Source organism: Narcine bancroftii, chromosome 11 (assembly GCF_036971445.1).
Source record: "Narcine bancroftii isolate sNarBan1 chromosome 11, sNarBan1.hap1, whole genome shotgun sequence".
NCBI lineage: Eukaryota > Metazoa > Chordata > Chondrichthyes > Torpediniformes > Narcinidae > Narcine > Narcine bancroftii.
Window position 1 is genome coordinate 106317646 of NC_091479.1, and position 15327 is coordinate 106332972.

The 15327-nt window shown below is 40.0% G+C and overlaps 1 protein-coding gene across 12 annotated transcripts in view; it reads right to left on the minus strand.

Annotated features, from left to right (window-relative positions):
• LOC138746293 (tetraspanin-11-like) overlaps positions 1-15327 on the minus strand; it is a 179257-nt gene that overhangs the window by 153860 nt on the left and 10070 nt on the right. For 11 of the 12 annotated variants that reach the window (XM_069904510.1, XM_069904503.1, XM_069904502.1 and 8 more), the window contains exon 2: positions 10262-10399. The exons of the other annotated variant lie outside the window; for it this stretch is intronic. In XM_069904510.1, coding sequence (XP_069760611.1) covers positions 10262-10339 — 78 coding nt within the window. In that variant the 5' untranslated portion in view covers positions 10340-10399. The remainder of the gene's footprint in view (positions 1-10261; positions 10400-15327) is intronic. 12 annotated transcript variants of the gene reach the window in all.

The following is a 15327-nucleotide window of genomic DNA, read 5'->3' on the forward strand; positions in this document are numbered from 1 at the left end:
TTTCTAAAGGGATATGAAAATAAAAGGAGGGAGGATTGGCAATGCTAATCAGGAAGAGTATCACAACTGCACAAAGGGAGAACATTGTAGAGGAATCATCTACTGAGTCATTATGGGTGGAAGTCAGAAGCAGGAAGGGAACAACCACTCAATTGGGAGTATTTGACAGGTCTTCAAAATAGCCACCGGAACACCAGAGCAGGTAAGTCAACAGATCTTGGAATGATCCAAAAATGTAATGGGAAACTTCAACTTGCCAAATATTGACAGGCACCTCCTCAGGGCAAAACGTTAGACAGGGCAGAATTTGTTAGGTGTGTCCTGGAAGAATTCTTGACAGTTTGTCAACAAGCCAATTGGAGGAGAGCCATATTGCATCTCGTACTGGGTAGTGAACTGGTCATGTGACAGACCTCTCAGTGGGGGAACATTTCAGTGACAGTGACCACAACTCCCTGACCTTCAGCCTAGATATAGAGTCCTTAATGGATACTTTGCTTCAGTATTCACCAAGGAGAGAGGCCTCAGTGAATGTAAGGTCAGTTTAGAACAGGCAAATGTGCTGGAGCATGTTGAGGTTAAGAAAGATGTAATGCTGGAGTGTTTGAAAAACATCAGGATAGATAATTCACCAGGGCTGGACAAGATCTACCCCAGGTTACTAAGGGACATGAGGGAATAAATTGCTGGGGTGTTGGCGATGATCTCCCCGACTACAATCCTTGGTACCAAGGATTGAAGGATGGCAAATGTGCAAAAAATAGAGAGAATCCTGGGAATTATAGACCAGTGAATCTTATGTCAATGTTGGACAAACTACTGGAGAGGGACTGGATTTGCAAGCATTTGCAGAAGCATAGTCTTATTGAGGATAGTTGGTAATGTCTTTGTGAAGGGAAGGTCATGCCTTACAAGCTTAATTGAGATTGTGGAGCAGATAAAAGAAAATAATGAAGGTAGGACAATGGATATGAACTTTAGTAAAGTGTTTGACAAGGCCCTTTTCTTTCAAATTTGGGGGGGGGGGGTGCCGGGAGAAGAGGGACTTTCCTTTTTTTTTGTACCTTATGAATGTTTTTCAATGTATTATTGTTATTATATTAATTGGGTCCAATATTCTCTATTTTCTTAAAACTAAAAATAAAGTATCCAAAAAAAATGTTTGAAAAAGTCCCCATGGTCAAATCATCCAAAAAGTCATAAGGAATTGGATCCATCCTGTTTGCATGGATTTGGAATTAGCTTGCCCACAGATGGCAGAGGGTAGAAAGAGTGTATTTTGTCTGTAAGGTCTGAGACTAGTGGTATTCTGCAGGGATGTCTTCCAGGACATCAGATTTGTGATTTTTATACATGCCATGGATGAAGAACTGGAGTGAAGGGTCAGAAGTTTGCAGATGACACGAAGGTTAGAGGCATTGTGGATAGTGGATAACATAGAACATTACAGCAGGTCCTTCGGCCCATGGTGTTGTGTTGATCTATTCATCCTTCTCTATCATACACCTATAGACCTTTATTTATTTTTACATCCATGTGCCTATCTAAGAATATTTTGAATGTTCCTATTGTACCAGCCTTCATCAACCTCCACCTCCCCCCCCCCTTGGCAATGCATTTCAGGCATCCACCTCTCCCTGTGGAAAAACATACATCTGAAATCTCCCCTAAACTTTCCTCCATTCACATTAAGCAGATGTCCTTTGGAATATACAATTGTCACCTCCAGGAAAAAGGTATTGGTTGTCCATGCTATCTCTGCCTCTTCCCCTTCTATTGTTGTATATACATCATCTCATACCCATTGTTGCTCCAAAGAGAAAATCCCGGGATCTGTTATTCTTGATCTAAAAGACATGCCCAATCCAGGCAACATCCTGGTAAGGAAGTAAAACACAAAAATCTGCTGATGCAGTGATTGAAGTAAAAATGTCCTGGTAAGTCTCTGCACATTCTCCAAAGCATCCACATCCTTCCTGTAATGAGGTGACCAAAACTGATTGCAAGTTGGTCTAACCAGAGTTCTATAGAACAGCAAGATTACCTCTCAATCCCCCATTAATGATGATCAGCAAATCATACATCTCCTTAATCACTCTTATCAACAGTGGCAACCTTGAGGGATCTGTGGACCTGAACTCAAGATTCCTCTGTTCCTCCGCATTGTTAAGAATCCTGCCATGAACCACACACACCACCTTCAGGTTTGACCTTCCAAAGTATATACTTCACATAGAGAGATGCAGCAGCTTGATAAAAATGAAACTCCAGATTCAAGGACAGTTTTCCTGCTGTTATCAGAATGTTAAATGGACCTCACTTTCAAGAGATGATGCCCTTGCACTGATTTTCCAACTGCACTTTTCTCTGTATTGACTTGGATTTCCATACTGTAAAAGGGTGGATGACTTAGAGTTTGTCAAATGCTTTCAGGAACAGTTTCTAAATCAATAAATTAAGGGACAAACTACAGTGTGCAATACTGGATCTCCTATTAGCGAATGAGACAGGACAGGTGTCAGAAGTATGTGTAGAGGGATACTTTGGGTCAAATGATCATAATGCCAATAGTTTCAAGATAATTATGTATGTCGATAGGACTATAGGTCTGGTTCTTAGGTTGAGATTTGAAATTGGAGAAAGGCCAATTTTGAGGAAATGGATTGGATAAGTTGTTTTCTGGCAAGGATGTTTTTGGTAAGTGGAAGGCCTTCAAAGGCAAAATTTTGAGAGTACAGAGTATGTATATTCTGGTCAAAATTAAAGGCAAACAGGCATAAGGACCTTAGTTTTCAAGGGATATTGGGGTTCTGGTTAAGGTGTATAGCAAAACAAGGAGTAAATGAGGTACTTGAGAGTATAAAAAATTCAAGAAAAAACTCAAGAAAGAAATCAGGAAGGCTAAAGGTTGCTTTAGCAGACAAGGTGAAGGAAAATCCTAAGGGCTTCTACAAGTCTATTGGGAGCAAAACAATAGTAAGGGACAAAATTGGTCCCCTTGAAATTCAGAGTGGTCATCTATGTATGGAGCCAGAAGAGATGGGGGAAATCTTAAAATGTTTTTTTTTTGTATCTGTAATTTACTCAGGAAACTGATATAGAGTTGAGGGAAGTAAGGAAAACAGGCAGTGAGGTCCTCAGACCTGAGGATATTCCCTCAGAATTTGAGGGAGGCTAGTGCAGAAATTGCAGAGGCCTTACAGAAATATTTAAAATATTCCTTAGCCATGGGTGAGGTGCTGGAGGATTGGAGGGTAGATCACATTGTTCCATTGTTTAAAAATGGCTCCAAAAATAAACCAGGAAATTATAGGTCGGGGAGCCTGACGTCAGTAGTAGGTAAATTATTGCAGTATGATCTATGATTTTGGATATACAAGTATTTAGATAGTCAGGGACTAATTAGAGAAAGTCAACATGCCTTTGCGTGTGGTAGGTCATGTTTAATCAATCAAAGTTTTTTTGAGAAGGTTACCAAGAAAGTTTACAAAAGAAAGGCTGTGGATGTTGTCTACATGGACTTCAGTAAGGCCTTTGACAAAATTTCACATGGGAGGTTAGTCAGGAAGGTTCAATCACTCGGTATTCATGGTGAGGTGGCAAACTGGTTTCGACATTGACTTTATTTGAGAAGCCAGAGAGTGGTGGTGGGAGACAGGGAGATGAGCCTCTCAAACTGGAGACCTGTGACTAGCGGTGTGTCTCAGTGCTGGGACCATTGTGGTTTGTTTTCTATATCAAGGATCAGGATGATAATGTGGTAAATTGGAGCAGCACGTTTGCAGATTACACAAAGATTGGTGGCGTTGTGGACAGTGAAGGTTTTCAAAGCTTGCTGAGGGATCTGGCCCAGCTGGAAAAATGGGCAGCAAAATGGCAGATGGAGTTTAATGCAGACAAGCGTGAGGTATTGCATCTTCATAAATCAAAGTATTGAGTATAGGAACTGAAATGTTATGGTAAAGATGTACAAGATATTGGTGAGGCCACATTTGGAGTGTAGGCAGATTTGGTCTCCCAACTACAGGAAAGATATCAATAAGATGGAAAGAGTGCAGAGAAAATTTACTAGGATGTTGCCCAGACTTGAGAAACTGAGTTACAGGGAAAGGTTAAAGAGGTTAGGACATTATTCCCTGGAGCATAGAGGAATATGGGATTTGATAAGATGTATACAAAATTATTAGGGGTAGAGATGGAGTAAACGCAAGTTGGCTTTTTCTACTGAGAAACGTGAGATACAAACCAGAGGACACAGGTTAAGGGTGAAAGGGGAAAAGTTCAGGGGAAACATTTAGGGGAACTTCTTCACACAGAGAGTAGTTTGTTTTCCTTTTTCAAAGGTGGTTTACTCCATGATTACAAGAAATTACATTAATACAAATTTGTAATATTTCAGTTACACATATTTACATGTTCAAATTATAATACAGTCATCATCATCCAGAATGCACTTGAGCCCATGTGGCTCCCACCAGTCCTGAAAATCCCCCATCGAACCTGTGGACACTACATGCTCCTTCTCCAACAGCACACTGGCAACAGTGAGAGTAGTGGGGGTGTGGAATGAGCTGCCAGCTGAAGTGGTGAACGCGAGCTCATTCTTAACATTTAAGAAGAATTTGGACATGTACATGGATGGGAGAGGTATGGAGGCCTAAGGACTGGCTGCAGATTAGTGGGAGTAGGGAGAATAGTTTGGCACAGACAAAGGGCTAAACAGCTTACTTCTATGCTATAATGTTCTATGGTCCTACGTACCCTGCATTATGGTTTTGTATTTTCTCTCTACCCTCCCTATTCAACTTATCGTAACACTACTTCCTGCAACATTATTTACTAGTTTGTTATTATTTCACCAAATTGATTGGCCTAGATTTCACACAAAGTGAATCTCTTTTTTGTAACTCCATTTATTTGACAATAAATAATTCAATTTTCCCCTACAAAGTTACAGGTCTCCACCATCCCCACTTCAGCACCATCGCCTTGTACACCCTCAGACACCTTTGCAATAAAAACCAGCACAACATTTACTTGCTGAACCTGCATGTTTAGCTTGCATTTTGTGTACTGGCTACTATCCCTGACATTTAATAATTTGTCAACATTTGAGAATTGTCCATCCTTACATCATTCCCCCTCTGCTATTATCAGGCACACTTCATTAGAATTTACGCCTTTTCAGACTCTGTATCCTCCGCACAACTTCCTCTCTCCACCCACCTGTGTCATCAACAAACTTAGATAAAAGGACCAACTCATTTTAATCTAGTCTTGAATATAGATTGTAACTAGCTAGTGTTCCAGTGTTGATAGAGTTACAGTCTTCCAACTAAAAAACACCCATTTTCTCCTACTCTTTACATACGGCCATTATGTTGTTGTTCGTCCTTCGTAGTGGAAGATGACCATGACCATTCAAAATCAAATGGGAAATTGGTGCTGTGGGTCTGGAAGTGACTGGGCCCAATCTGGGCCCTGAAGGCTCGCCCACATGTGGGACACAAGTGGGTGGGTGATGTCATGGTAGTGGATGCTGCTCGGGCCTTGCACACAGCATGCTTTCATTGCGCCTTGGTGATACGCCTGACTTCAGCTGCATGGGCTCCTATTCTAATCTTGCTGCACCAACCTGGACAGTCGAGGGTAAGTATCTCCCATGTATTGATGTCAACGCCCAGGCCTTTGAAGGACGCTTTGAGGCAGTCTTTGTAACGTTTCTTCTGCCCCCTCCCCAACTGAGTGTTTGCCCTGACACAGTTCTCCATAAATCAGCTGCTTAGGCAATCGGCTGAGAGGCATGCGGGTTGGGTTTAAGTCATGACTTGCGCTTGACTTGGATTAAAATGAGGGAGAGTTGCGCAGGTCGTCAGCCTCACTCTCTCGCCCCAGCCAATCTGGACCCAGTGGCAAGACATAGTCGAGACGGCTGGAGACAGGTCAGGATGCAGTGAATGGTATGTGTATCTGTATTTGTCTCATTGTGCCCTCTTAGCGCTCCACAATGCTTTGCTGAGATTCGCCTTTCTGCCCAATGAACCAGTGATGGTTTCTTCCACACAGTCCACCAAATCCAGGCTTCACACACTAGGTAGACAAGCCCTGAGTGTTGTGGGCCATTAACCTGTTCTCTGAACACTCAGGCCACTTAAAAAATCAAGATATTCTATTAATGGATCACTGTATCTACTTTCCTAGTTATATTCTCAAAACTGCTCAAATTATTTTGCTTTCTTAAAACCATGTTAAATATTCTAATTTTAAGTATTCTATTTATATAATTTGCCCAGTACGTTTAGGATTTTCTTGATAAACTATAAAAAGAAAGTTTACTCATCAACCAACAATTTATTTTCTCCCCATTATAATTCCTCCTGATTCCTTCTCTCAGGAGATCACAGAGAAGCTAAAAAACACAGAACCAGCAGTGAAGACTGGATAGAAATGATCTGGGGAAGCAGAAGAGTGGCTTCCTGACTGGTGTCGGTGGTCGAAAGAGTTCAAGGACTTGGTGGCCAATCTGAATGAATGTTGTCACAGATGTTACCGCCAAAGAGGAGAGTGTTACAAGAGATGGACCAAGTGAATTTGAGGTTGGGGTGGAAGTCGGCAGCAAAGTGGATCAAGTCAACAATGCTTGATCATGATGCTTGAGGCAGCACCAAAGTACCTATCAATGGAGTGCAGGAAGAGTTGAGAAGACTTGCCTGTGAAGCTTGCAACATGGATTGCTTCACTAACCCAATGCTAGTCCCCATGGCTACACCTGTGACTTGGAGAAAGTGGAATGAGTCAAACAAAAAGTTATTGAGGGTGAAAACAAATTCTGCCAGCTGGAGGAGGGTGGTGGTGGAGGGGGACTGTTTGGGTCTATTATTGACAAAGAAACAAAGGGTTTTAGACCATAAGATATAGGTATAGAAGTAAGCCATTCTGTCCATTGTATTCACTCTGCCATTTATTCATGAGCTAATCCATTCTCCCACTCAGCCCCACTCCCCTGCCTTCTCCCCATAACCTTTGATACCATAACTATTCAGATAACTGTCAATCACTGCTTTAAATACACCCAATGACCTGGTCTCCACAGCTGCCCATGGAAGTAGAGGTTCATCACTTTTTGGCCTTCAGTATGGGGGAAGGAGGGTGCATGAAGATTGTCCATGGTGAAGGAAAACACCTCATCTTCAATCTGGGCGTTCTCTAACCAGATGGCATTAACATCGACTTCTCCAGTTTTCATTAGTCTCATTCCCACTGCCTCCCTCTTTCCTTATTCCAATGTCTTCTTTCGTCCAGCTCCCCACTCCATCTCTCTCTCTCTTCCTCTTTCCCTATCCCTGTCTCATTTCCTCCAGTTCTACATTCACAGAACTCCCCCTCCCCCCCAATCAATTCTTAGCTTTTCTCTCCTACCCACCCACCAATGTCGACCTATGGCCTGGGTTCTGACCCTTTCCCCTTCCCTTCTCTCCTCGCCTTTTTATTCAGACACCTGCCTGCTTTTTAGCTTATACTTTGTCAAGGGGCTCAGGCCAGAAACATTGGCTATAGATCTTTGACTCCTATAGATGTTGCAGCACCTGCTGAGTTTCTCCAGCATTTTTATACAATACTCTGTGTGGTCTAACCAGAGCTTTGTAAAGCTGCAAAGTTACCTCTTGAATGCAATCCTCTGACTAATGAAGGCCACCACATTATATGCCTTCTTAACTAACCTATCAACCTGTGCAGTAACCTTGAGGGATCCACAGAGCTCAAGATCCCTCTACTTCCCCACACTGTAAAGAATTCAGCCATTAACCATGTACTCTGCCTTCATTTGACCTTCCAGGGTGCAACATTTTACACTGAGTCATCAATCCACTATTTTGTTCATTTGTTAAATTTTATTACTTTTCCCCTCATTGGAACCATTTCCCACTCCATTTTTAGTTTATAGTCCCGACCTTAATGATTACAATATTTTCTCAACAATAGATCAAATGATCTAAAATTAAGCCAGCTTTTAAAATATCAATTCTTGCCAGAGGGAGGCAGAATACAGTGCTTTCTTCAGAAGGGTTTGGGTTCCAGAAGGCATCATGAACACAGTGCTCCAAATGGCATAAATCAGATCAACTTGAAATGGTGCCAGGTGCTTCTTTTGACATTTTTTTTTTGCTTTCGATAGAGTGTGAAACATAATTAGTGCTTGGTGTCTCAAACTCCTACTCAAATATTCAGAAGCCGAATCCACATAAATATACATGAAGTCCTTCCACCCTCTAAGCTGTGAAAGGCAAATATAAAATTTGCAGTTAAAGTCATGCACTCCTTCACATACAGTTCATGAACCACATCCACTCTGTGGTCATTTGTTCACACACAGCCTTCTTCCATCAATCCTCAATGCAAACAATTGATTTGCCTTCTTAAAGTTCCTTTGGAACCAACTTCATCCCTTCTGCTTGTACAGTCCAGATTGAGGATAGCATATTGGGCCAAATGTGGCAAATGCTGCCTCTCCAAGCTTCAATCTTGAGTGCTGTCTGTGTGGAATTTACACATTCTCCCAGTACCACATGGGTCTCTCCTGGGCACTTCTCACAGCCCAATTTAACTCTATAAATGACCCTTTGTGTGAAGAGAAGGGAGAGTACAGGAATTTGGGGAGAAAAAAATAGCTTTAATTAAGATGAATTTAGAATGGATGCTCAACTCAGTGGACAGACCATCTGTTTCTGAATTAATCTTTATTTCAGCATCCCTGACTGTGAAATTCTGCCAATTTCACTTTTTTAATAATTACTTTAAATGTGTGTGGGAAATAATTTGGATTATGTCTGCCTCATAAGAACAGCTCCATAGACTTTGCTTTATCATGATTTTGTGATCTTCCTTTAAACCTGACCCTAACCATCTCTGCTATGAAGAGAACAAACCAACCTCTTCTGCCTCCTCACATCAATTGAAATTTCTCATTCGCCACCAATGAGACCATGTAAGTAATTTGAAAAGGTCACTGTGATATCCTACAATTTTCTTTCAAGGATAGAATCACAGAATAAGCCACACAGCACAGAACAGGCATTCGAGGCTAGTCTGATTTTAATTGAATTCGGTCCATATCCTTCTAAGGCTCTCCTGTCCAGTTCAAATACCATTTGAATGCCAAAATTGTACTCTGCTTCATATCTATATCTTGTTATAAATCTAGAAAGTTGTCGTAGATTAATTATAACAGGATGTTGATGGCATACAGAGTTGGATGGAGAAGGTGGGAATTCAATCCAAGTATGCAGTGATGCACTTTAGAACGTCGAACGTGGAATGCATGGTTAATGGTAGGATTCTTAACAAGGTAAAGGAACAGAGAAATCTTGGGTTCCAAGTCCACGGATGCCTCAAGCTTGCCCCACAATTTGATAGGGTGATTAAGAGGGAATATGATGTGCTGGCCTTCATGAGTTGGAGGATTGACTTCAAGAGACGCAAGGAAATGTGGCAGCTCTATAAAACTCTCATTTGACCACATTTGGAGTACTGCATTCAGTTCTGGTCACCTGATTAAAGGAAGGTTGTAGAAGTTTCAGAGAGGCTGCAGAAGATTCACCTGGATTGGAAAACATTTCTTATGAAACAAGGTTGACCAAGCTAGGAATGAAGGATGAGAGGTGTACAAGATTATGAGCGGCATAAATTCAGTACACAGCAGCACCTTTTTCCTGGAACGACAATAGCAAATACCAGAGAACCCTAATCCAGGCCTGGGGCAGAGTAGGAATCGTGTTATCTCAAGTAAAAGGAATAATCCCTTTCTCTTGGATTCAGCATTCTCCAGACATCTATTAAATTCAGCTCTTTCATGAATACCAGGGTGAAGTCCCCTCCAATCAAGACATTCTCACCCCTACTCTGTTACCTTTAAGAATACATCTTGAATAAATTGTTTATCATCAAAATTCAGAGCATAAATATTCATGAGTGTTCATGATTTGGAGTATATTTGACAATGCATCATCACAAATCTCCTAACCGGGTCAGCGACCACACCCCGGATCACCACTAGAACATTTTTCCCCATCAAAATACCCACTCTCTTTGAACCAAAGGAAGATGTTGCCATCTGGTCCACCCACCCCCTCTTTAACTTTATATGCTCTTGGATTGTAAGGTGGGTCTTGTGCAGAAACACTATGTCTGCCTGCATCTTTTTGGGTGTGTCAAAACTCTTTCTGTTTATCATTCTGTTAATTCCATTCACATTAAAACTTACAAACTTAATTGTATTATCCATTATCCCAGAGCTTTTCCAATGCCTTCTCCCCCTTCCTTCCATTCCTCTGGTACTCATCTTCCTTCTTGTTTATCTTTTGCAGACATCTGGCACAGACAACCGTGCTCAAAACAAAACCTAAACAAACACAGTTAAACGCAATGAAACATACCCCTCATAATCATACCATTTACAATCAATAATTCCCCCAACTCCTTTTCCCCTTATTTATATTTAGACCTGGGAGGGTGATAGGGTTTCCACATACACCAATGCCTCCTGAGGGTCAGTAAAAAAATGTTTTCTCCCTTCCTGCTCTAAATATCTTCAATGATTCGGGGTGAAGGAGAATAAAATTAATTCCTTTTTACCTCAGATTTTTTCCACCTGGTCAAATTCCCTCCTGCACCTTAAAAGTGCTGCACTTATATCTGGGTAAAAGAGGACTCTCACTCCTCCATACTCTGCCAGACCCCCTCTCTCTTTAGCTCCCCTCACCGCAGCCCATAAAACTCTCTAGCGAAGTAACCTAACCAGGACAGATTGAGTGGTCGCTGACTTGGACCTCGATGAGGTGCAAGAGACATGTGGACCCAATCTATCTCCAGATCATTTCAAAATTTTTCCCTCCCCAACACCTCAGGAATCCACTTTTTGAAGAACCCCACCAGAAATGTCAAAAGAAGCACCTGGCACCAGGATAAGCAAGTTTGCGGATGACACAAAGATCAGTGGTGTTGTGGACAGTGAGGTAGATTACCATAGATTAAAAGGTGATTTAGGAAGGCTGGAGGTGTGGGCTGAGAAATGGCTGATGGAATTTAATACAGATAAATGTGAGGTGCTACATTTTGGAAAGGCAAATTTAAATAGGTCATATACATTGAATGGTAGACAATTGAGGAGTGCAGAGCAACAAAGGGATTTAGGAGTTATGGTAAATAGTACCCTCAAGGCTGATACTCAGGTAGATGGTGTGGTGAAGAAGGCATTTGGAATGTTGGCCTTCATAAATCGGAGTATTAAATTCAAGAGTAGGGAGGTTATGATGAAATTGTATAAGGCATTGGTGAGGCCAAATTTGGAGTACTGTGTACAGTTTTGGTCACCAAATTATAGGAAAGATATAAACAAAATAGAGAGAGTGCAGAGAAGGTTCACGAGAATGTTGACAGGATTTCAGGGTCTGAGTTCCAGGGAAAGGTTGTGCAGACTGGGGCTTTTTTCTCTGGAGCGTAGAAGATTGAGAGGGGACTTGATAGAGGTGTTTAAGATTTTAAAAGGGACAGACAGAGTAAATGTGGATAGGCCTTTTCAATTAAGAAAGGGGGATATTCAAACTAGAGGACATGGTTTAAGATTGAAGGGGGAAAATTATAAGGGGAACATGAGGGGAAATTTCTTTATGCAGTGGGTGGTAGGGATGTGGAATGAGCTTCCGGCAGATGTGGTCGAGGCGGGATCATTGGTTACATTTAAGGAAAGACTGGATCGTTACATGGATAGGAGGGGACTAGAGGGGTATGGACCGGGTGCTGGTCAGTGGGACTAGGAGGGTGGGGATTTGCTACGGCATGGACTAGTAGGGCCGAACTGGCCTGTTCTGTGCTGTAAGTGGTTATATGGTTATATTTCTTCCCTTTGTAGCCTCCTTCACTCCCACAATTTTTATATTATTTATCCTGCTGAATTTTTGAGGGCATCCATTCTCTCCCATAGTCTTTCTTTTACCTTTCCCCAAATGTCCATCTCTCCTTCCCTTTTTTCCAGCTTTTATTCCACTCTTTCTATTCTTTCTTCTGTTACTTCCATCCTGTTGGTTAAATTATCTACTCTTTTTTATGGTATTCTGGCCTGCCACCAATTTTTTTAATGTAATGTTCATCTGGTGGAGAGCATCCATAATATCCCTGGAAGAGGGCACTGAGGCTTCTGCCTCCCTTTTCCTTTGACTTTCTTTGCTCCCCACCTTTCTCTTTTGTTCCTTTTTCCTCCTCCTCCCCATCTGACTCTTCCTCTGGTTTTCAGGCAAATGTTGCCCATGCCCCTCCCCATTGTCCTTTTTTTTTTTTTTTTAATTTTTTATTTTTCACACCATAAATCACAATAGCCATGATATACACTTTTTCTTTTCCACACATTTACAGTGACTTTTTCTCCCTCCCCCCTCCCTCCTCCCAAGCCACCCCCCCATCCCTCCCCCCTCTCATCCATTTTAGTTATACAATCTAGGTTGCATTAATTCAGTTAGACAATGTTGTCATTCAACAAAAATACACCAGAAATTCTACTGAGTCCATTTTTTTCTTCTCTTCTCCTTCCATCAACTTAGGTAATGTTTGTTCCCGGTAGGTTTTCGCTATTGTATTTAATGTAAGGCTCCCATACTTGTTCGAATATTTCAATATTATTTCTTAAACTATATGTTATTTTTTCTAATGGAATACATTTATTCATTTCTATATACCATTGTTGTATTTTCAAATTATCTTCCAATTTCCAGGTTGACATAATACATTTTTTTGCTACAGCTAGGGCTATCTTAACAAATCTTTTTTGTGCATCCTCCAAGTCAATTCCAAATTCTTTATTTTTTATGTTACTTAGGAGAAAGATCTCTGGATTCTTTGGTATATTGTTTTCTGTTATTTTATTTAATATCTGATTGAGATCATCCCAAAATTTTTCTACTCTCTCACATGTCCAGATTGCATGAATTGTTGTTCCCCTTTCTTTTTTACATCGAAAACATCTATCAGATACTGTTGGGTCCCATTTATTTAACTTTTGCGGTGTAATGTATAGTCTGTGTAACCAATTATATTGTATCATACGCAGCCTCGTATTTATTGTATTTCTCATCGTTCCAGAGCATAACTTCTCCCATGTTTCCTTTTTTATCTTTATATTTAAATCTTGTTCCCATTTTTGTTTAGTTTTACCATTTGTTTCCTCATTTTCCTTTTCTTGCAGTTTAATATACATATTTTTTATAAATCTTTTGATTAACATTGTATCTGTAATCACATATTCAAGGTTACTTCCCTCTGGTAAACTCAAGTTGCTTCCTAATTTATCTTTCAAGTAGGATCTCAGTTGGTAATATGCCAGCGCTGTATCTCCCGTTATATTGTACTTATCTCTCATTTGTTCAAAGGATAAGAATCTACTTCCTGAAAAACAATTTTCTATTCTTTTAATCCCTTTTTTTTCCCATTTTCTAAAGGCAAGGTTGTCTATTGTAAAAGGGAGTAGCTTATTTTGCGTCAATATTAGTTTTGGTATTTGGTAATTTATTTTATTTCTTTCTACATGTATCTTCTTCCATATATTGAGGAGATGGTGTAATACTGGAGAAGTTCTATGTTGTACCAATTTTTCGTCCCATTTATATAATATGTGTTCAGGTATCTTTTCCCCTATTTTATCTAATTCTAGTCTCGTCCAGTCTGGTTTTTCCCTTGTTTGATAAAAATCTGATAGGTACCTTAATTGTGCGGCTCTATAATAATTTTTGAAGTTTGGCAATTGTAAGCCTCCTTGTTTATACCATTCTGTTAATTTGTCTAGTGCTATCCTCGGTTTCCCCCCTCTCCATAAAAATCTCCTTATTATTTTCTTTAACTCTTTGAAGAATTTTTCTGTCAGTTGTATTGGCAATGCCTGAAATAAGTATAGTATCCTTGGAAAAATGTTCATTTTAATACAGTTTATCCTTCCTATCAGTGTTAGTGGTAGCTCTTTCCAATGCTCTAAATCGTCCTGTAGTTTTTTCATTAGTGGATTGTAATTGAGTTTATATAATTGGCCTAGATTTTTGTTTATTTGCACACCTAGGTATCTTATTGCCTGCGTTTGCCATCTGAATGGGGATTCCTCCTTAAATTTTGAGAAATCCGCGTTATTCATAGGCATTGCTTCACTTTTATTTACGTTTATCTTGTATCCCGACACTTCTCCATATTCCTTCAATTTCTTATATAGTTCTTTTATTGATAGTTCTGGTTCTGTTAAGTACACTATCACATCATCCGCAAACAGACTGATTTTATATTCCCTGTCTTTTATTTTTATTCCTTTTATATTATTATCTCTTCTTATCGATTCTGCTAGTGGTTCTATAGCTAGCGCAAACAATAATGGTGATAGTGGGCATCCCTGCCGCGTTGACCTGCTTAAGTTAAATTGCTTTGATACATGTCCATTTACTGTCACTTTCGCTAACGGTCCCTTATATAATGCTTTAATCCAATTAATATACTTCTCCGGTAAACTGAATTTTTGCAATACTTTGAACAAGTAATTCCATTCTACTCTGTCGAAGGCCTTCTCTGCGTCTAAAGCAACTGCTACTGCAGGTGCTTTATTTCCTTCTACTGCATGAATTAAGTTAATAAATTTACAAATATTGTCTGTTGTGCGTCTTTTTTTGATAAATCCAGTTTGGTCTAAATTTACCATTTTCGGTACCTGTTCTGCTAATCTGTTCGCTAATAGTTTAGCTATTATCTTATAATCTGTGTTTAGCAAAGATATTGGTCTATATGACGCTGGTGAGAGTGGATCTTTCCCTTGTTTTAGTATCACTGTAATTATTGCTGTTTTACATGAATCTGGTAAGTTTTGTGTCTCATCAATCTGGTTGATTACATCCAGGAGGGGCGGTATTATTAGGTCTTTAAATGTTTTGTAGAATTCTATTGGGAGTCCATCCTCTCCTGGTGTCTTATTATTTGGTAAATTTTTTATTATCTCTTGTATTTCTACTGTTCCAAATGGTTCTGTTAATTTATTTTGTTCCTCTATTTGTAGTTTTGGTAGTTCAATTTTAGTCAAAAATTCATCTATTTTCCCTTCTTTCCCTTCGTTTTCGGTTCGGTATAATTGTTCATAGAATTCTCTGAAGTTTTCCTTAATTTCTTTTGGATTATATGTAATTTGTTTGTCTTTTTTCCTTGTTGCCAATACCGTTTTCTTAGTTTGCTCTGTCTTAAGCTGCCATGCTAGGATTTTGTGTGTTTTTTCCCCTAGTTCATAATATTTCTGTTTTGTCTTCATTATATTCT